Source organism: Equus przewalskii, chromosome 2 (assembly GCF_037783145.1).
Source record: "Equus przewalskii isolate Varuska chromosome 2, EquPr2, whole genome shotgun sequence".
In the NCBI taxonomy this organism is placed as follows: Eukaryota; Metazoa; Chordata; class Mammalia; order Perissodactyla; family Equidae; genus Equus; species Equus przewalskii.
Window position 1 is genome coordinate 76,867,520 of NC_091832.1, and position 21,605 is coordinate 76,889,124.

Consider the following 21,605-nt stretch of genomic DNA (forward strand, 5'->3'; position numbering starts at 1 on the left):
AACATTTACTGGCAATTCACCTTAGCAGAGAATATGGAGACGAGGTATAAAATCAGGAAGAATACATTTAAAGAAATGGCTGAGATTCAAACTCATTCATTCTGTGTGTCAAAAGTAACTCACAGTTGATGTGAATTCTGTGATAATAAAACTCTCAGAATTAATATTTGGTAACCTAGGAAACCTAAAAAAACCCTACATCCATTTATTAAGAAGCTAAACTGCTCAAGTGGTGCAATATCAGACGATGAATTTACTTTCATCAGAAAACACTGAACAATATTAAATCATCTCCTAAAGACCGCCAGAAGTAATTTACAGACCACGGCATAGTTGACTCAGGATGGAAGAGACTGCTGTCCCAGGCTTAGTAATTCAGATTCTTAGATTTGTTTTCTCAGTAATAGTAACTGACCCTCTCAAATTCTCTCTCAACTTGATCTCCCCCTTTACCACAACTAAGAATTTTGTATTGTCTGGTTACTTTAAATTTAATAGATTATTTTAAAAGTCACTGAAAATGCATGTTACAACTATTGAGGTGAAATTAAATTCTTTAAATGTCCACAGATTCATGTTTTGGATCTCTTTGTACCATATTCTAATTAGGGGAGAAAGTATTACTTGAGATATGCCTCTTTTCCTTCCACGCAAACTATATAATGAAGTATCTTCATACATACATTCATCCCTTAATTCAGAATATAAATTTATATGAACAATGGTAATTCTATATATATGTTGGTTTACTGAAAGCTATTAGTAAGTAGTGATCATTCAACTATAATATATACACTACTATATCGGGATATTTGAATTATTATAGCAGAGACCGATTTCTTATTATTGAATAACATAGAACAAAGAAAACTTGAGAGATGCAGTTGTTCATCTACAAATAGAAAAAAAATCCGGAAAATTAACTGTTCCTCCTAATAAATATTTTTAAAATATGTTCTAAAAAACTTTGAGAAACTTACAAGAGACTGAAATTAAGTTCTAAACTCTACTAAATTCTCAGTCTTTTGGCTAAAATAAAGAATGGCTGGACTACAGTATTGTTGGATTACATTTCTTCCCCATGTACCTGATTGTCACCAGACTAATTGTAGCTGTACAACTTATTTGTAAGCTGACAATCTCCCTAAAACTCTCTCAAAGTGTTACTAGCAGTAGCTCACAGCCTCCTCTTGAGCTAGTGTCAATAATACTGTGAGAGAGTTATCAAAAAGTCATCAGCCTAAAAACAGGGGAAGTCTAAATGTCTTAGTTTGCACATTAATGGGTGGGATTAAAAACGATTACTACAAATAGGTATATTTCAGGCAGACCATGTCTTTCTTCTTAAAAATATTTTCTTTGTTCCATTTAAAATTCACTACCCTTATTCATCTTTCAGGCATAGAAATTAATATTTATGATCACTAAATCATGGCAGCATGCCTAGGCCAGATTAGATTAACATATATTTCCCTCATTGACTTTCTCAGGAACATCTGAAAAGAAATTTGCAATTTGGAAGCATTTTTATTCTATGCATGATGACTTCTTGGAACTGGAATCAAAGTGCTTTCCCTTCAGGGGACAAATAGTATGGCTGAAAATTAAAACCAAGAGATAGAGATATAAAGCATTAATTCTGCTTTTACCTACTGTCTATAGAAATGTATTATCTTATGTTATTGACATGGGACCAATAAATAAAAACCACATTTTGATTAAGTCCTGCCTCAAATTTTGTACACATATATCCAAAGATAAAATCTATATTTAATGCATTAATATAGTTAACCCCATTACTCTATAGATCAAAATGTATTGAAGATTGATCTACTACTCTCTATGAAGTAGAGAGTGCCCTGGGAACTCGGTCATTAAACAGTAGCCAGCTGATGCAACATGGCTTAGCTAAAGAGAAGACACCAGCATCCTAAAAGGCTACACGGTACCAATTGAACAGTTTCAGGACTCCTCTCACCAGTAAGTTTAAAATAGTCAAAGATGATCTATACAAAGACCAGGATGCATCCATGCCCTTCTTTGTTTACAATTGGGATGTAGTCTCCTGGTCCTGTTGCTCAGCATTTGGATGGACAGCTGGAAGCAGGAATGGTTTAACTGGCAGTCTTAGTTAAGAGCAGTGAAATGAAGAAGCATAAAAAATTTTTATATCTAGTTCATATTCAGGACAGAATGTTGGAGAGCCATTTTCATGCTTGGGCGCCATGCTGTTCAAAATAACATCAATTTATATATTTTGAATTTAAAATTTAACAGTATGTTTATCTTATCTAGACTCTCAGAAAAGTAAAGATTATTAAAAAGTGAAAAAATACACAAAAACATATAATCCAGAAAGTGAAGAGAGTGTCATATCAAGGACAGACCATATTGTTTAAAATTGAGGCAGGTGGAGATGTAAGTTGAGAAAATGAAATCATGGGATCTGTTTTTAAAAGCATGTATAATATAGATAAAGATGCATTCTCAAATCATGTAACATTAAAATAAGGAGTGCTTTCTTGAAGTATAAGAGAAATGGGTTAAGAACCAAAGGAAACAAACCAGGTCACATGATGAATGCATGGATAAACTTTTAAAAATGTACTATAATGGCAAAGTAATATAAATTAAGACATCAACCAGGAAAAATCAGAGGGCAAAAATCCCATTTCCATGCGTCAAGTAAAACACTACATAAAAGTAAAGTCTCTTGCCAGTATTTTGAGAGTCTTACATATTTATCTCTGAAAATAGTTTCAGATGAAAGGCCAGTATAATAGTTCTCATGTTAAACATGAGCAGCTATTTGAGAATACCATAAAAATGTATCCATAAGGTAATTTTTGGCTTTAATATATAATTACTTAATACTATAACTCTACTTTGATGTTCTCTCAACAGACGCACTTGAACTCAAATCAATTTGTATAATTTAATGATTGGAGATTATCTCATCACTTCAATGTCATTTAATATTTCTAAAATATTAATAAAATCATTTTTAAATGTCTCAAGATCTTTTCACAAGTACATAAATCTATCCGTCTTCACCCGATCATGTCCCAGAGCTTTTCCTTGTTCAGTATCTCTCTTCAAATACTAGAGTTTCTCTTTTTCTATTTATGTCAGCTGCTACCTATTTGAATTTTCTCAAAAGTTCAGTTTCAACTAGTTGTAGTCATAGTGATGGTGAAGTATGTCCGTAAACTAAAAACGCCACCTTCAACTTTGTCAAACAGTAAAGAGAATCCATTTCCTCATCCTTCAATTTAGCAAGCCAGATTAAGGTTCTCAAATAATCTCAAATTTAAAATGTGCAGACGCTTAACTCATTCATTTATTAACCCTATTTACTGAATATCAATTCTGTTCCAGTTAAGAACTGTACACCCAGTGTACCGAGTACTGCCTGGGCATTGCCTTCCTGGGGCTTACAGCCAGATCTTAAATAAAAAGCATAATGCTTAGCCTGTGTGACTAAAACAGTTCCTGGAACACAGTAGGAGCTCAATAGCACTTCTTGCATGGAAAAAATGAACACCACTATTAATTACAAGTTGTGATAAGTACTTTGTAGGAAAAGAAGAGATTGCTTTGAGAGAGAATAATGGTATGAAATGCATCTCTGTGGAAATGCTATATAAACTGAGATGTTAAGAAGGAGTAAGATTTAGAGATATGTGCAGAGTTTTGAGGTGAAAGAGTTTGGTGCATCTGACAACGTGAAAGAAGGTTATTTAGATGGATTTAGCTTAGTGAATGAGCAGGACAGTAGCATAAATTGGCAGGAACCAGATACTATAAGACCTTAAAGCCATGTTTAGAATTTTCAATTTTATCCTCATTATAACGTGAAGCCATTGAAGTGTTTTAAGCAAGGAAATGATGTGCTCAGAAAAGCATTTAAAAGCATTTTAAAATTCTGGCTAGTCTGTGGGAAACAGTTTAAAGAGAAACAAATGTGGAAATGGAGAGATGAGGAAATGAACGCATGATGAGGCTTGGCCTCGAGTCATGACAATGAACAAGAAGAGTGTCTAGGGATAAAATATATTTAGGTGGTAGAAATCACATCAGTAGGATCAAGGGTGAAAGAGATATCAAGAATACCTCCAAATTTCAGGCTAGGTTTATTCATATAAGAGAGTCCTGAGGGACTTAGCAGAGACCAAGAGGAAAGACTATGAATAAGCTCAGTTTTTTTATCACATTAATAAGACGTATGCTTCAGAATCATCCAGCACATTGGAATCCGTATTTACCCTAAATGGTTCTGTTTTAGTTTTTCTTTCTCTATGGGAATAGAAAAGCTCTCCCGTCTCAAAGTAGGGGGGAAAAATTACTGACATAGCAAAATTTTTCAGCTTGTAAAGTGCTGACTGGTTTTTAACTGAGTGTTATTCCCAGGAATGGGAGGATGGAGAAGAGCATCAGACAGCTTACTTGAACACTCCTAACTGGGGGCTGCTGCAGTACAATACTACAAACTGATCAATGGAGAATTGACCGACGGCTGGCTCTCTTCTTGTCTGTCCTTGAGGTTTAACAAGGTGCCCTCTCTTGGTGGAAACAGGCTTCTGGTTTTCATCTGAACCTTTAATATTCCAAGAAACAAACTGCTGAAAGAAGCACAGTTTGCTACTTAGGTACTCTTACAATAGTGGTCCTCAATTCTTTCGAGTTGGGTTATGGATACTCTCTCTAGAAAAATACAAAGACAAACACGTGCACAAAAAGTTCATACAATTCTAGGAAGTACACAGACCCACTGAAGCTGAATCATGGACCCAGGAATGGTTAAGACACTTGGGATGATGCGTTAAGTCAGACAAGTCTGCTAATACTAAACTTTCCAACAAGGGATATGGGAAACACAAAGGAAGTATCCCCTCTCCCGCAAAAAAAACCTTAGTTTAATTAGAGCCAAGACTCTAATTGGCATGCTAATCAAAAACATATCATCATAAACAGTTACATAGAATTGTGAAAACAGCATGGGTCTGTTGTCAGAAGACACATATTCAGCTGTACCACACATGAGTAAATCATCAACAAGTCCTTTAACTTCTCTGAGATTCAGGAATCTCATTTTAAAGCAAGGCTAATAATAATTGTACCTGCCTGATAAAACTTTTGCATGTGAAAATATTTAATAATTATAAATTTCTGTAGTTCTTATTTATATATTTACTCAAATTTTACGTAAACCGATTTTCAAGGCAGCCACTTCACTGCCCTTGGACTAGTAACACAGTCACCATAGGGTCTCAGCTACCGATGCCAAAAGGTGCTTTTTACATTACAACTGAACATTTAGGCATTGGATTGACACAGTCTATGTCTGTCATCATACATTCACAACTTCTTTTTGTTTTACTCTAAATATATTTCCCAGGTTTCGAATGGCATTGATTTACATAGCAAAATTAAACCAAGTGGCTCTCGGACCCTAATACATCTGTGTAGCTCTATAACAACACATATGTGTCGAGGGTAGGCATTGAATTTGACCCATTACAAAGACATAGGGATATGGTTACTTACCTCTGTCACTGTCATAGAGGTACGCAAACTTGTCCCATTGATAGTATTCAATCAAGCTAAGAAGTGCTCCTTTGAGGTCAGGTCTCATCTGAATGACAAATGGATGTGTGCCATCTGTTGGGAAGCTGGGAGTGATGAACGAGACATGGAGCGTTCCACAAAACGAGGTGATGGTATTTACAGACTTCTTGTCATAAAATCCAAAAATAGCATAGACTCCTCTTGAAAACTGGGAGCAAACTAGAATAGGGAAAACAGAGAGGATAAAGCACTGAAATTGGCATACAATCACATGGATTTGCTTGAAACTTAATGCCCTTTTATATAAAATACAAAATAATCAACAAATTGAAAGAAAAATAGGGTGTCACTCGGAAAAGTAGCAATTAAATGAAACTCAGAGCTCCTAATTTTAATCTTTCCCATGGACTTAACTTACCCCATATGTTCTACTCTCTACAAAACAAAAAGAAATCACCAAAATATTTTTGGTTTAGGACCATCATTCTTAAAAAAACTGTATTTCTTTTGAAAATCCCTATAGCTCCCACAATCCCTTGTCCTCTACCAATATTTGTATTTCAGTGAATGGCATATGACACTACCTTCTCCCACACCCTCCCCTCCTAGACAGACCATCACTAAGTCATGTTCATTCTAATACCTAAATATATTTAAATGTGGTCCTCTTGTTTCTATCTCCATTCCAACCATCCTAATGTTCACTGACAGCATATACAGACATTATCTTGCTTTGTGCCTGGAACGTTCTACAGTATTAACTTGTTTATTCCCCATGATAACCTTGGAGGGAGAAACTATTATTATTCCCAAATTACGAATAGGAAAATTGAAACATAGGGTGGTTAAGTGAGCTACCTAAGGTCACACAACTAGTAAGTGAGAGATGCTGTATTCAAATCGAGGCAGTCCGGATTCAGAGTCCATGCTCTTAGCTAATGGATAATACTGTGTTTCTCACTTGGATTATTGGAATACCTACCCAACTTTTCTCCATCTAATTATGCTCCTTCCATTCAGTCCTCCACAATATGACAAGAATAATGTTTTTCTAATTTTTTCCATTAAAAAAAAACTGTTCACCCACTCCTTCCAACCCTCCCCATCCCCTACCTCTGCCAACCACCCATCTGTTCTCTATCTATGAGGATTTTTTTTATTTAGTTTCCACATAGAAGAGAGATCATAGGGTATTCGTCTTTCTCTATCTGACTTTTTTCACTTAGCATAACGCCCTCAAGGTCCATCTTTGTTGTTGCAAATGGCAAGTTCCATTCTTTTTTATGGGTGAATAATATTCCATTGTGTACATACATACCATAATTTCTTTATCCACTCATTAATCAATGGATACTTAGGTTGTTTCCATATCTTGGCTATCACAAATAATGTAGTAATGAACATGGAGGTGCATATATATTTTTGAGTCAGTGTTTTCATTTTCTTCAGATAAATACCCAGAAGTGAAATTGCTGAGCCATATGGTAGTTCTATTTTTAATTTTCTGAGGAATGTCCATACAGATATTCATAGCAGCTGCACCAATTTAAGTTCCCATCAGCACTCTACAAATATTCCCCTTTCTTCACATCCTCTCCAACAATTGTTATTTCTAGTCTTTTTCATAATAGCCATTCTAACAGGTGTGAGGTGACATCTCATTGTGGTTTTAATTTGCATTTCCCTGATTGATGATGTAGAACAACTTCTCATGCACCCATTGGCCATCTATATGTGTCCTTTGAAAAAATGGCTGTTCAGAAAAAAATGGCTGTTCAGATCGTCTGCCCATTTTTTAATTGGATCATTTGCTTTTTGCTATTGAGTTGTATGTGTTCTTTATATATTTTGGATATAAATCTATTATCAGATATGTGATTTGCAAATATGTTCTCCCATTCAGTTGCCTTTTTATTCTGTTGATGGTTTTTTTGCTGTGCAGAAGCTTTTTAGGGTGATGTAGTCCCACTTGTGTATTTTTGCTTTTGTTGCTTTTGCATCTAGGGTCACATTCAAAAACTCATTACCGAGATCTTTGTCAAGGAGCTTGCTGCCTATGTGTTTTCTTCTAGGAGTTTTACGGTTTCAGGTCTTACATTCAAATCTTTAATCCATTTTCGTGTATGGTGTAAGATCGTGGTCCAGTTTCATTCTTTTTTGCATATGGCTGTTCAATTTTCCCAAAACCATTTATTGAAGAGACTGTCCTTTCCCCATTGTATATTCTTAGCTCCTTTGTTGTAAATTAATTGACCATATATGCATGAGTTTATTTCTGGGATTTCTATTCTGTTCCATTGATCTATGTGTCTGTTTTTATGCTCATAGCATACTGTTTTAATTACTATAGGTTTATAATATAGTTTGAAATCAGGGAGTGTAATGCCTCCAGCTTTGTCCTTTTTTCTCAAGATTGCTTTGGCTATTTGGGGTCTTATGTGGTTCCATACAAATTTTAGGATTTTTCGTTCTATTTCTGTGAAAAATGCCATTGGAATTTTGATAGAGATTGCATTGAATCTACACATTGCTTTGAGTAGTATTGACATTTTAACAATATTAATTCTTCCAATCTATGAGCATAGAATATCCTTCTATTTATTTGTGTCTTCTTCACTTCACTTTCTTTCATTAATCTCTTGCAGTTTTCAATACACAGGTCTTTCACCTCCTTGGTTGAATTTATTCCTAGGTATTTTATTCTTTTTTAGTGCAATTATAAATGGAATTGTTTTATTAATTTCTTTTTCAATTAGTTAACTATTAGTGTATAGATGCAGCAGATTTTTGTGTATTGATTTTCTATCATGCAACTCTATTGAATTTGTTTATTAGTTGTAACAGTTTTTTGATTGAGTTTTAGGGTTTTCTATGTATAGTATCATATCACCTGCAAATAAAGACAGTTTTGCTTCTTCTTTTCCAATTTGGATGCCTTTTATTTCCTTTTCTTGCCTAATTGCTCTGGCTAGGACTTCCAACATTATGTCAAGTAACAATGGAGATAATTGTCTTATTGCTGATCTTAGAGGAAAAGCTTTTGGCTTTTTACCATTGAGTATGATGGTAGCTGTGGGCTTTCATATATGGCCTTTATTTTATTGAGGTATTTTCCCTCTATATCTGCTTTGTTGAGAGTTTTTATCATAAATGGATGTTGAATTTTGCCAAATGCTTTTTCTGCATCTATTGAGAAGATCATATGATTTTTATTGTTCAGCTTGTTAACGTGGTGTATCACCTTGACTGATTTGTGCATTTTGAACCATCCTTATATCCCTGGAACAAATCTCACTTGCTCATGGTGTATGATCCTTTTCATGTACACATGCATCAGTTAACCACGTGGATATGTTTTGAGAAATGTCTTGTTAGGCTATTTTGGCATTGTGTGAACACCATAAAGTGTGCTTACACAAACCTAGACAGTATAACCTACTACATACCTAGGCTATATGGTATAGCGTAATGCTCCCAGGCTACAACACTGTACAGCATGTTACTCTACTCAACACTGTAGGCAATTGTAACACAATGGTAAGTATTTGCGTATCTAAACAAAAGGTACAGTAAAAATATGGTATAAAAGATAAAAAATGGTACACCTGTATAGGGCACTTACCATGAATGGAGCTTTCAGGACTGAAAGTCACTCTGGGAAAGTCAGTAAGTGCATGCTGAGTGAATGTGAAGGCCTGAGACATTATTGTCCACTACTGTAGACTTTATAAACACCATACACTTAGGCCATACTAAATTTATAAAAAACGTTTTTCATTCTTTGATAATAAATTAACCTTAGCTTACTATAACTTTTTTACTTTATAAACTTTTTAGTTTTTTAACTTTTGACTCTTTTGTAGTAACACAGCTTAAAACACAAATACAGTGTACAGTTGAACAAAAATATTTTCCTTCTTTATAGGCTTATTCTACAAGCTTTTGTTTACTTGTTAATTTTTTTTTTACTTTTTAAACCCTTTTGTTAAAACCTAAGAAACAAACATACACATTACCCCTAGGCCTACACAGGGTAAAGATCATAAATATCACTGTCTTCCACCTCCATATCTTTCCCCTTGGAATGTCTTTAGAGGCAATAACATGCATGGAGCTGTCATCTCCTCTTATCTTCTTCTAGAATACCCTCTGAAGGACCTGCCTGAGGTAGGTGATTCATCTTGAGGATTAATCACTCTTTTCAGAAATATATCAGTGGTGATTTGTTTGGTTTCTTTCCTTTTTTCATCATAGGTTTACCTGTAAGTAGATAATGCACCATGAACATTCTTCTCTATTAATAAAAACCTTTTGGTGTTGGGGTCCATGTTTTCAAATGTTGTAAGGAGCTTGTTGAGGTCTGAAAAAGCTTCTGCTAAACTTTCATTGTGAGTTTTCTTGGAGGTTTTCTTCTCCTGTAGTTTCCTTTTCTCTTGTCTCCTCTTCAGCTACTTGTTCCCATTCCAGTTCCAACAGCTCCTCGTTAGTCAATTCCTCAGGAACCGCCTCTAGGAGCTCCTCAATGTCATCCTCATCCACACCCAGGTAAAGTTGTTTGCCAACTCAATCACAGTCTTCTCATCCTTGGCAAATACTTTGAAATCACGGATGAACCTGGTGAGGGTCTTCTTCCAGATGCCATTTGTACACTTCTTGGTGACATCACCCCAAGTGCAAGCAATGTTCTTGATGCAGTCACAGATGTTGTAATCCTTCCAGAATTGCATTAGTGTCTTCTCAGTCTCTTCCTCAGGTGCAGCAATAGCTGGGCAAATGTTCTCCTTAGGTAGTAGGCCTTACAAGCTGCTATAACTCTTTGATCGATTGGTTGGATCAAAGAGGTGGTGTTTGGAGGGAGAAACACCATCTTCATATTGCCATGAAGATCACCAATGAAAGGAGGCTATCTGGAAGTGTTATCAACAATAAGCAAAATCTTGAAAGATATGTTATTCTCCAAAAAGTACTTCTCCATTTCACTGGCACAGCAGTTCAGGAGGGCATCATGGAAGAGAATCTAGGTCATCCATGACTTCTTATTGCTCTTGTAGTACAGAGGCAGTGTGTGCTCATTGATATGCTTGAAGGCCCTGGGGTTCTCCCTGTGCCAGATCACAAAGGGTTTCAATTTGGAGTCCAAAACATTGCCCCCAAGCAAGACTGTTATTCTGTCCTTAAAAGCCCTGAAACTTGGCATTAACTTGGCCTCTTTATGGATGAAAGTCCTTTCAGGCACCCATTTCCAGAATACAGAGGTTTCATCCGTGTTGAATAGTTGCTCTGGCAAGTAATTTTCCTCCACAGTCAGCTAATCTAGAGTTTCCAAAAATTCTTCACTGCCTTCCCATCAGCACTCACAGACTCCCCACTCATTTTCACATTATGTAATGAATGACGATTCCTGAGTTGTTTAAACCACCCAGAGCTAGCAGTAAATCCAACATCATAGTCAGGTCCAGCCTTTTCTTTCAACATTGCAAACAAACCTTTTGCTTTGGCCATGACTGTCATGGTGCTGAGAGGGATACACTTCTGTGTCTGGTCTTCATTCCAGGTCACTACAAGTTTCTCCATTTCTGATATAGATCCTTCTCAATTTTTGGTTAGTCTGGTTGCCTTAAATGAAGCAGATCATTTAACAGCTTCCAAAACTTTGTTCTTTTTCTTCAAGATCATAGCTATGGTGGAATGGGACTTGCCTGACTGACAAACACTGATTCTCCCTTAGTAGTCACTTTTAATTTTGTTTCCAGGTCAATCACTTGATGTGGCCACTTACGGACATTAGCAATGGATTTTGTATGCTTAGGGGCCATGATGTACAAAGCAATACAAGATCAAACCAAGCACAAAAGAAAATGATGCAATCAAGAGACATGGTAAACAAAAGATGTGTGAGGCTGCTGCCAGCATAACACAGCACACAGTTTTACAGCAAACTATTTTTCTCGAAAGTATAAAGAGTACACTCTAAAATAACGATAAAAAGTATAGTATAGTAAATACATAACCAGTAACACAGACATTTATTTTTATTGTCAAGTATTATGTACCATACACAACTGCATGTGCTATATTTTTCTCTGATTGGCAGTGCAGTAGATTTGTTTACACCAGCATCACCACAAGCACATGAGTGATGCATTGCACTATGACGTTACAATAGTTACAACATCATTAGGTGACAGGAATTTTTTAGTTCCATTATAATGTTACAGGACCACCATCATATATGAGGTCCATTATTGACCAAAACATCCTTATGTGGCACAGGACTGCATTGTTGAGTCCAGTTTGCTAATATTTTGTTGAGGATTTTTGCATCTATGTTCATCAAGGATAGTGGCCTGTAATTTTCTTTTCTTGTGATATCTTTGTCAGGTTTTGGCATCAGAGTAATGCTGGGCTCGTAAATGTGTTTGGAAGAGTTCTCCCCTCTTCTATTTTTTAGAAATAGAAATATAACATAATCTAACAACTCAGAGCATAATACCAAACATACTTTTAAATTAATTAACTTTCATTTAAAGGATAAGACCAACGCTATCTTATTGTTTTATTTCCTTCACAAAAATAGATGGTCTGTAGAAAAACAGATTTGTTTCATGAATAAAGCACGGCTAAAATATATACAGATTCAAATAGTCAATTCCAGACATTTAGTAAATAATAGGTAATAAGTTTTAGTGACTATTGCATGATATGAAATAAGAGGGAAGCAAGATTGGCTATTTCTTTGGGTGGCCCATATTCATCAAACATTCCCTTTTTCTTTTAAATATTGACTGATCTTCAACTCACTTCTGTCTTTCTAATGTAAGAAGTTTTCTGGGATTTTTAGATTATGTCTGTGCAAGATATCAATTGACACCTCCTCCTTTATTGCCAACCTTCCGCAGAGTAGACTAATATATCACAGAAAACAACTGAATATATTTCTTTATATTTATTTCACACTTTAACATAAAGCAAAGATGAGAGTCCTGACTTTTATTCATGTTCATATTTTTGTCCTTGTCTGAGTGCAGAAGTTGAAGATAACCTTTAATGAGTTTGACTATGCACATTCTGCACATACATGAAAATGTTCTTTCATTGTTAAAACCTTTCTAGGAAAACTCTGCAGTGATTTCTTATTTTATACATGGATAGATGTATACTGACATGTATATCTTAAATCTTAAATTTGTTTAGAAATTGATTTCATATCATTGACATAAAAAGAAATTGCTGTAAAATTGTGAGTCTATTTTATTTCACTTCCTGCAAAGTGTGGGTATGTCATCTGGATACTATAGGGATATCATACAATATGATTTATTAACGAGATCTCTTCTTCTCATGTTAAGTGAAATAGCTTCTGTGATGGGAACAGCAGCCACAGCATCAGCAGAATGCTTGATAAAGGATGCCACTGTTCAAATACATAGACAAGCTTAATGAGGAGACATACCTTTCATTCTCCATTTGTTTTAGACTCTGGAGAGAGTTGTCAAGGGGCCTCTTGGTTATCATGGCCATCTGGAAACACTTGGCCTTGGCCCAACAACAGGCACAAGCTGAACAAGACTTCATAAGAAATTACAATTCACCTAACACAGAAGGCACTTTTTTTCAGGCAATTCAGCCAGTTCTCCGATGAACACAATTTTATAACAATAGCCTTTCTCTCCTGAATAATCCTGGTCTCTCTCAACCCTTTTCTCTTATCCTTTATCTCTTCATGACACATATTCAATTGTCTATATCCTCTATTTTTCTGGATATTTCTCTCTTAATGGCCCTTTGTTATACATGCAGTTAATAATCATTTGGTTAACATGGCTCATTCCCTTCTCTTTACCTTAGATTAGTTGCTGTCCCTGTCCCTAAGCGTGATAAAGACATCTCTGAGATTTACAACCAGGAGTCAGTCAGAACGCTGACTTGAACTAAGCTACTTTGCTTGCCCAATGTACAGTGACCATCTCAAGATGAAAAAACTTGGTGCTAAACTTCTAACACTCCATTCCCAAAATGCACAAGAGTGTCTGTATTCTAATCTTGGTGCTTTCCCCAATATAGCACAGATACATGAGCCTATCGATATAATACACAAGAAAATTAGTTGTATTGCTTTGAAATTACTCCTCATTTGATCAGAAATGAAATTATTCACTTTGATCTCTACCTTATTCCCCAGCAACGCTTCCAAAATTGCAAGCCCTTTCCCTAATAATTTATATCCATCCTCAAAGATGGAAGATTTACTATCACTGAGAATATCCAAATAATGTGTCATAAGCTCTGGAAATAATTCCAAAGACAACTTTCTAAAATGAGTTAGATAACACCAGCACCATCTATATAGACAATCTTTTCCTACGTCATCTCTGGAGGCAGAGGAGGAGAAAAGCTGTCAGTTTCACCTCTAGCTTCATGACCCACACAACTACCTCAGGAAACACTTTCATAAATTTCTGAATGATTATGCTAACTAATATTAGAATTGTATTTATGCCTTAAAACTCAAAACTGATTGCAAAGGAGTAAAGATGCTCTCGCTGAGTTCTACTTTAATTAAATATTTAATATCAACTTTGAGAAACCCAGCAAAGTCAAGTCCTTTTAAAAGACACTTCAGGTCAAACAGCAGAAATGATAATCTCCTGGGTGTAAGTAACTTGCTGATTATTCCACTTTTTATTACAAGACCAGATGATATAAGCCAATAACAATGCTGATGGGGCATCCAATGTGCATCTTGCTCTCTTGGGTCATTCTGCTCATTGATGCTGCTAATGGAGCATACTTGATAGAGTCTTGAGAACTTTACATGGTTATTTAGTAGAAAGGCAGAAAAAGAACAGGTCATGATTTGCTTTTGTTTTACATTTTTTATATTTATAAATTGCCATTCACTTTACTGCAGGACCGGTGACAGCTCCTTTGCAGCTTGTGTAAAAGCTAGTGAAAGCTGCATCACCAAGCAATCCTGGCCTCAAAATACAGGCATGCCTTGTTTTATTGCTCTTCACCTTACTGTGCTTCGCAGATATTGCGTTTTTTCCAAATCCAAGGTTTGTGGCAACCCTGTGTCGAGCAAGTCCATCGATGCCATTTTTCCAATAGCATTTGTTCACTTTGTGTCTTTTTGTCACAGTTGGTGATTCTCGCAATATTTCAAACTTTTTCATTATTTTTATATTTGCTATGATGATCTGTGATCAGTGATCTTTGATGTTACCATTGTAATTGTTTTGGGGCACCATGAACTGTGCCCGTATAAGACAGAGAACTTAATCAATAAATATTATGTGTGTTCTGACTCCTCCACTGACTGGCCATTCCCCCATCTTTCTCCCTCTCCTCAGGCCGCCCTATTGCCTGAGACACAACAATATTGAAATTAGGCCAACTAATAACCCTACAATGGCTTCTAAGTGTTCAAGTGAAAGGGTCACATATCTCTCACTTTAAATCAAAATCTAGAAATGATTAAGCTCAGTGAGGAAGGCGTATCAAAAGCTGGGACAGGCTGAAAGCTAGGTCTCTTGTGCCAAACAGCCAAGTTGTGAATTCAAAGGAAAAGCTCTTTAAGGAAATTAAAAGTGCTACTCCAGTGAACGCATGAATGATAAGAAAGCACAACAGCCTTACTGATGATATGGAGAAAGTTTTAATGGTCTGGATAGAAGATCAAACCAGCCCTGGTGGTCTAGTGGTTAAGATCTGGTACTCTCACCACCAAGGTCCAGGTTTGTTTCCTGGTCAAGGAACCACATCCTCTATCTGTTGGTTGTCATACTGTGGTGGCAGTGTGTAGCTGTGATGCTGAAAACTATGCCACTAGTATTTCAAATGCCAGCAGGGTCACCCATGGTGGACAGGTTTCAGCAGAGCTTCCAGACTAAGACAGACTAGAAAGAAAGTCCTAGCCACCCACTTCTGAAAAAAATTGGCCATGAAAATCCATGAATACATTGTCTAGTACAGCACCAAAGGATGAGAAGATGGCACAAAAAGACCAGACAAGGTTCTGTACTGCTGTGCATAGGGTCGACAAGAGTCAGAATCCTCTCAACCGTATTAACAAAAAACAGAAGATCAAACCAGCCACAACATTCTCTTAAGCCAAAGTCTAATCCAGAGCAAGGCTCTAACTCTCTTCAAATCTATGCAAGCTGAGAGAAGTGGGGAAGCTGTGGAAAAAAAAATTTTAAGCTAGCAGAGATTGGCTCATGAGGTTTAAGGAAAGAAGCCATGTCCATAACATAAAAGTGCAAGGTGGAGCAGCAAGTGCTGATGCAGAAGCTGCAGCAAGTTCTCCAGAAGGTCTAGCTGAGATAATTAGAGAAGGTGGCTAAACTAATCAATAGTTTTTCCATGTAGACAAACCAGCCTTATATTGGAAAAAGGTGTCATCTAGAACTTTCATAGGTAGAGAACACAATGCCTGGCTTCAAAGCTTCAAAGGATAGGCTGACTCTCTTGTTAAGGGCTAATGCAACTGGTGATTTTAAGGTGAAGGCAATGCTTATTTACCATTCCAAAAATCAAAGGGTCCTTAAGAATGATGCTAAATCACTCTGTCTGGGCTCTACAAATAGAACCACAAAGCCTGGATGACAGCACGTCTGTTTACAACATGGTTTATGGAAATATTTCAAGCCCACTATTGAGGTCTACTTTCCAGAAAAAAAGATTCCTTTCAAGATATTACTGCTATTGACAATGCACCTGGTCACCCAAGAGCTCTGATGGAGATGTACAATGAGATGAATGTTGATTCTACACCTGCTAACACAACATCCATTCTGCAGCCCATGGATCGAGGAAGAATTTTGAATTTCAAGTCTTACTATTTAACAAATACATTTTGTAAGAATATAGCTGCCAATGATTGTGATTCCTCTAATGGATCTGGGCAAAGTAAACTGAAAACCTTCTGGAAAGGATGTACCTTTCTAGATGCCATTAAGAACATTTGTGATTCATGGGAAGAGGTCAAAACATCAACATTAACAGGAGTTTGGAAGGAGTTTATTCCAATCACGATAGTTGACTTTGAGGGCTTCAAGACTTCAGTTGAGGAAGTAACTGCTGATGTGGCAGAAAAAGCAAGAGAACTAGAATTAGAAGTGGAGCCTGAAAATGTGACTGAATTGCTGCAATCTCATGGTAAAACTTTAATGGATGAGGAGTTGATTCTTAGGGATGAGCAAAGAAGCTGGTTTCTTGAGGTGGAATCGACTCCTGGTAAAGATGCTGGGAAGATTGTTGAAATGACAACAAAGGATTTAGAATATGACAAATTTAGTTAATAAGCAGCGGCATGGTTTGAGAGGATTGACTCCAATTTTGAAAGAAGTTCTACTATAAATAAACTAAAATGATAAAATGCTATCAAACAGCATCCCATGCCACAGAGAAATCACTTATGAAAGGAAATCAATCAATGAAGCAAACTTCATCATTATTTTATTTTAACAAGTTGCCATAGCCACCCCATGCTTCAGCAGCCACCACTCCGATAAGTCATCGGCCATCAACATCAAGGCAAGACCCTACACCAGCAAAATGATTACAACTCGCTGAAGGCTCAGATGATGGTTAGCATTTTTTAGCAAAAAATCTATCTTTTAATTAAGGTATGCACATTGTTTTTTTATAAATAATGCTACTGGATACTTAATAGTCTACAGTATAGTGTAAACAGAACTTTTATACGCACTGGGAAACCAAAAAATTCTTGTGATTTGTTTTCTTGAGATATTCACTTTATCTTGGTGGTCTGGAACCAAACCCACAATATCTCCAAGGTATGTCTATATGGGGACCACAGAAAATATCTCTTTCCCATCATTAAACTTCCGACATTAACTCCTTGTAAACTTTGACCCTGATTTTACTATTGAAATTTCCCTATCATTTGTCAGCAATGACCTCCTAATCACCAAATCCAATAATCTCTTTCTCAGATCTACCTTTCTGTGTTTCTTTGAATTTATTAATCAGAAACTTGCTTCTTGAAATTCTCTTTACTGCTACTAGTCTTCTTCTCTTCCAATTCCTTCTTCACTTTGCTGCCAAGTAAAATCATACCATCTTGGTACTTTTCCTCTCCCTCTAATTAACTTTCACTGTCTTATCCTTTCTCCAAATTAAAAAGGCATTCTCCAAGGATTTGTCTTCCAATTGATTTCTCTTCTCTTTTTAGATTCTATCTCTTAGTGGTCTTATCCTTTTTAACAAGGTCAAATTCAACTTTTCATGCACATTTCCCAAACCTTCATCATCACCCCAGTTGTCTCTCTTTATCTATTTATCTACTGAACAAATATATACTGTAAATACTGGATGTACCAAGCATGGTGTTAGCTTTAGAAAGTGCCACAACAAACAGGACAGATACAGTTCATTTTTAGCTGGAGTTGATAGCTTAGCTTCAATCTCTCACTTTCCAGAGTTACCCAGTGGAAAAGCTCTGATTCCACATCATTCCAACTAATTCCATAAAAACAAGGAAAGAGAACCCTCAAAATTTTACCCTAACAAATCCTGTTTTTGTGTTGATTTTTCTCTTTCTTCTTGCGGTACTATAATTCTTGCAATCATTGAATTTCTATATATCAGAATAATTAATTCATTACTTTTCCTTATCCTGTTCATGTCATCTCTAACCATCTTCATTTTCTTCTTCACTCATTCCACATTACCAAGTATTTTTGAGAACCTACTGTGCACTATTCTAGGTATTGGAGAGACAGCATTAAGCACAACAGCTAAGGTCTCTACTTACATGAAGCTTGTAGTATAGTATACTTCCTAAGTGTTTCTTGTGCCTGCACCTTATGATTTCTTTCTCTTTGATTCTACCAAGGTAAACTATTCCACACCTCTCTTCTCTCCTTCTTTCAATTCATACTCTTGTCCTATGAGTCTCCCTAAGATACACCACATAAAAGGCATTCTCCAAGGGTCTGTCTTCCAATTGTTTCCTTTTCTATTTCTTAGTGGTCTCATGCCTTTTAAAAAGATCAAATTCAACTTTTTCTGTAAATGTCTCCCAAATCTCCATCATCAATCCAGTAGTCTCCTTTTATCTATTTACTTACTGAGAAGATATACTCTGTAAATATATTCCATATTATTATGCAGCAAATATACTGTATACACTGTGTATATATATATATTTAGTACAAATATATACTGTAAATATCCTGCATATGATTAATTTTAAAATCATGTACTTTTATGATGATTTCCTATTTGTTTTTTTGCAAGGAAGATCTCAAGTGTAATTTGTTTAGGATAAAAAAGAAAATAAATAAAAAGAAATACATAAAATACTCACCACTGTTTTACATTGTCTAAAAGCCTACAACTCTGATCTCAAATATTAAATCCCACAGAAAGGTTATTATTCTGTATCCGAGGATCTCGGGGCTCTGATCTCCACAATTTTAGCATTTGTGGAGGCTAAAAGTGAGAACAACCTGGAATTGAATCCTGGCTTTGCTATTATCTAGTTGGACGTGGTGGAGCAAGTTACTTTATTTCACTCTGTCTGTGTTTAGTCATCTGTAAAAGAAGATAATAATATTACCTACCTACCTACTGTGAGAGAGGGCAGTATTAAAAAAATAAGCAGAAACAGTGCTGGCAACTAGTAAGTCTCTCATGACTTCCTCACTTATATTCCATATTCTAATCAATATTGATATTAACTACTTACTAATCATGCACCAGGATTTTGCTTATATTTTTCCCTTAACATAAAACGTATCAATTCCATGAGGCAAGTGTTCATATGCTAAAATCAAATGTGAGAATCACTCCTGACTCCTTCCCTTCCTTTATCCCCAGAATAAAACTGTCACCAAATACTGTCCATTTGACCTCTCAAATCTATGCTCTCAGCTCTGCTAACATTGCCTTAATATGGTCCTTCAATATTTATTGATTGGATTGCTGCAATAACCTCTCAATTAACCCTCTTTATAAGAAATCTCTTTCCTATCATAGCAGATATGTCTCCTGCTTAAAAATCTGTCAATGTCTTCCTATTGCTTAGAGAATAACATATATAACAGCACTCAGGTGTTACCTGCTCTGCATGGTCTGAGTTACACATCTCTCCTACATGTGATTCTAGAGCAATCTGCAATTCTCCATATTAGCCTGTTATAATTGTCTAGCTTTGCCCTTGAACTCTGAACTAACTGAAAGCAGAGAATGAGGTATTGTGTATCTCTAAATGCAAAGCCTATCACATACTTGGCACACAGCAGGCACGTGATAAATGTCCTTTAATAACATAGCAATTCTTCCACGAGAGATGTCCTGCTTACCATCAACTGAATATGGTTTGCCCTGATTATGAACCCCTCCAGCGCTCTGTCTTTACCTCCATCATGGCCTGAAGTACAGTATGTTTGAGTGTGCACATGTGTGTGAGTGTGTGGTGGTGATCTGTGGCCTCCTTGAGAGCACAGGTCAGTGTGAAAATAGAATAGGAGTACCTGAATTGGAAGCCCAGCTGTATCCTTCCCTGGCCATCTGGTACCTGAACTCGAGCCTCAGTTTCCCAATCTATTAAATAAAGATATTAATTCCTATCTGCCTATCTTAGAGAAATGCTTTACAGTTTAAATTAGATAATGTATAGAGAAGTGCTGGGGAAAATATTAATCATTAAATAAATGTGTTAATGACAAAAAAAATCCAACTAAAATTATTTTGTATTTTCTGCAATACCCAATTCAGGAGTTTTCACAAGTATATTAATAAATATTTGTTGAACAAACATGATTTGAACCAATTGGATAACAAAGATGTAAAACAAGTTCTTATGATGAAATTTCATTTCTGCTCATACTGGGTTATTTCTGAAATCATGTCATAACAACATTTTCTTCCCTCATTATCATACTGCAAAATAACTACTCTTAGTTTAAAATTACCTGTGAAATTTACTCTACCAGTTCTTGTAATAGAAAAAATACCCATAATCATTATTACTATAGGAAGACAATCTTTGGAATATTTGTGAAGTTTTATTATTTTAAGCTTTCATACTAGATTTTACATGTGGAAAAGTTTGTATCAAGAAAGATGAAGTTACTAACCCAAAAAAATACATAGTGCAGGATGCAACTGGAAACCTAAATGAAAAGAGACGAATTTTTCTGCCTGGGACATAGGTCCAATAAAAAATTTGCACTTGAAAATATCCTCAAGTGTTCTCACAATCTCAAATGTCTTATTTATACAATTCAATGGAATCATTCAAGCCTGAAAACTTATCATAAGCAACATTCATTCCTTTAAAAATGCAATTGTTGTAAAATACGGGACATGTAACACCTGGTTTCAAGTAAAAACTGGGAGGAATGTTAAAAATGGAACTGTAATTCCTTTATTCTTGGAAAATTTAGGTAAATACAATATGCTGTTCTTATAATGAAATGGAAGAAAACTACCTACTTTCCATAAACGGGATTACTGTAAAGTTCACATATCTACAGGGGCACCTTCTTTTCCTATCAATTGACAGGAAGGGTTTTCCCCTCAGGAGTTGGCAGCTTAGCACCTGTCACAAAACTCTCGTCTCTTTGAAAGCCTACACTTGGCTCTGTCCATTCCTGCTCCTCAGAGTCCAGCACAGTTCCTAGCATAGATGCTCAGTAGACAGCTATTGAATGGAACACTAAATGATTCAAAGAAAATGTGAAGAATAATAAACAGACACCACAAGCACATTTTCTATAAATTGCCTCACTGATGATTTTGCCCATAGTCCTGCCACAAATCTTTACTATGATAAATTACTTCTCCTTTGCATACATTTTGATCCTATTTTTCATGTAAATATTAAATGTGTTGCAACATCATCACTCAGTAGTAGAAGACTATGAAGTTGTAATAATACATTTTTCTTTCCCTCTAACAAACATTTCTTCTTCCTGACCTTCGTGTTATGTTTGCTGAGGGAGGTGAAATGTCATAAGTTTATTGCTCTTGCCGATATTATATACAGCTTTAAAAAATCTATA

At 35.9% G+C, this 21,605-nt stretch overlaps 1 protein-coding gene across 7 annotated transcripts in view; it reads right to left on the reverse strand.

Moving 5' to 3' along the window:
* The window catches only part of GRIA2 (glutamate ionotropic receptor AMPA type subunit 2), a 143,819-nt gene that overhangs the window by 56,804 nt on the left and 65,410 nt on the right, over nt 1–21,605 (reverse strand). For all 7 annotated transcript variants that reach the window (XR_011537093.1, XM_008514436.2, XM_008514433.2 and 4 more), the window contains exon 3: nt 5,548–5,787. Coding sequence is in view for 6 of the 7 variants with exons in the window: in XM_008514436.2 (XP_008512658.1) it covers nt 5,548–5,787 (240 nt within the window). In the remaining variant the exon portion in view is untranslated. The remainder of the gene's footprint in view (nt 1–5,547; nt 5,788–21,605) is intronic.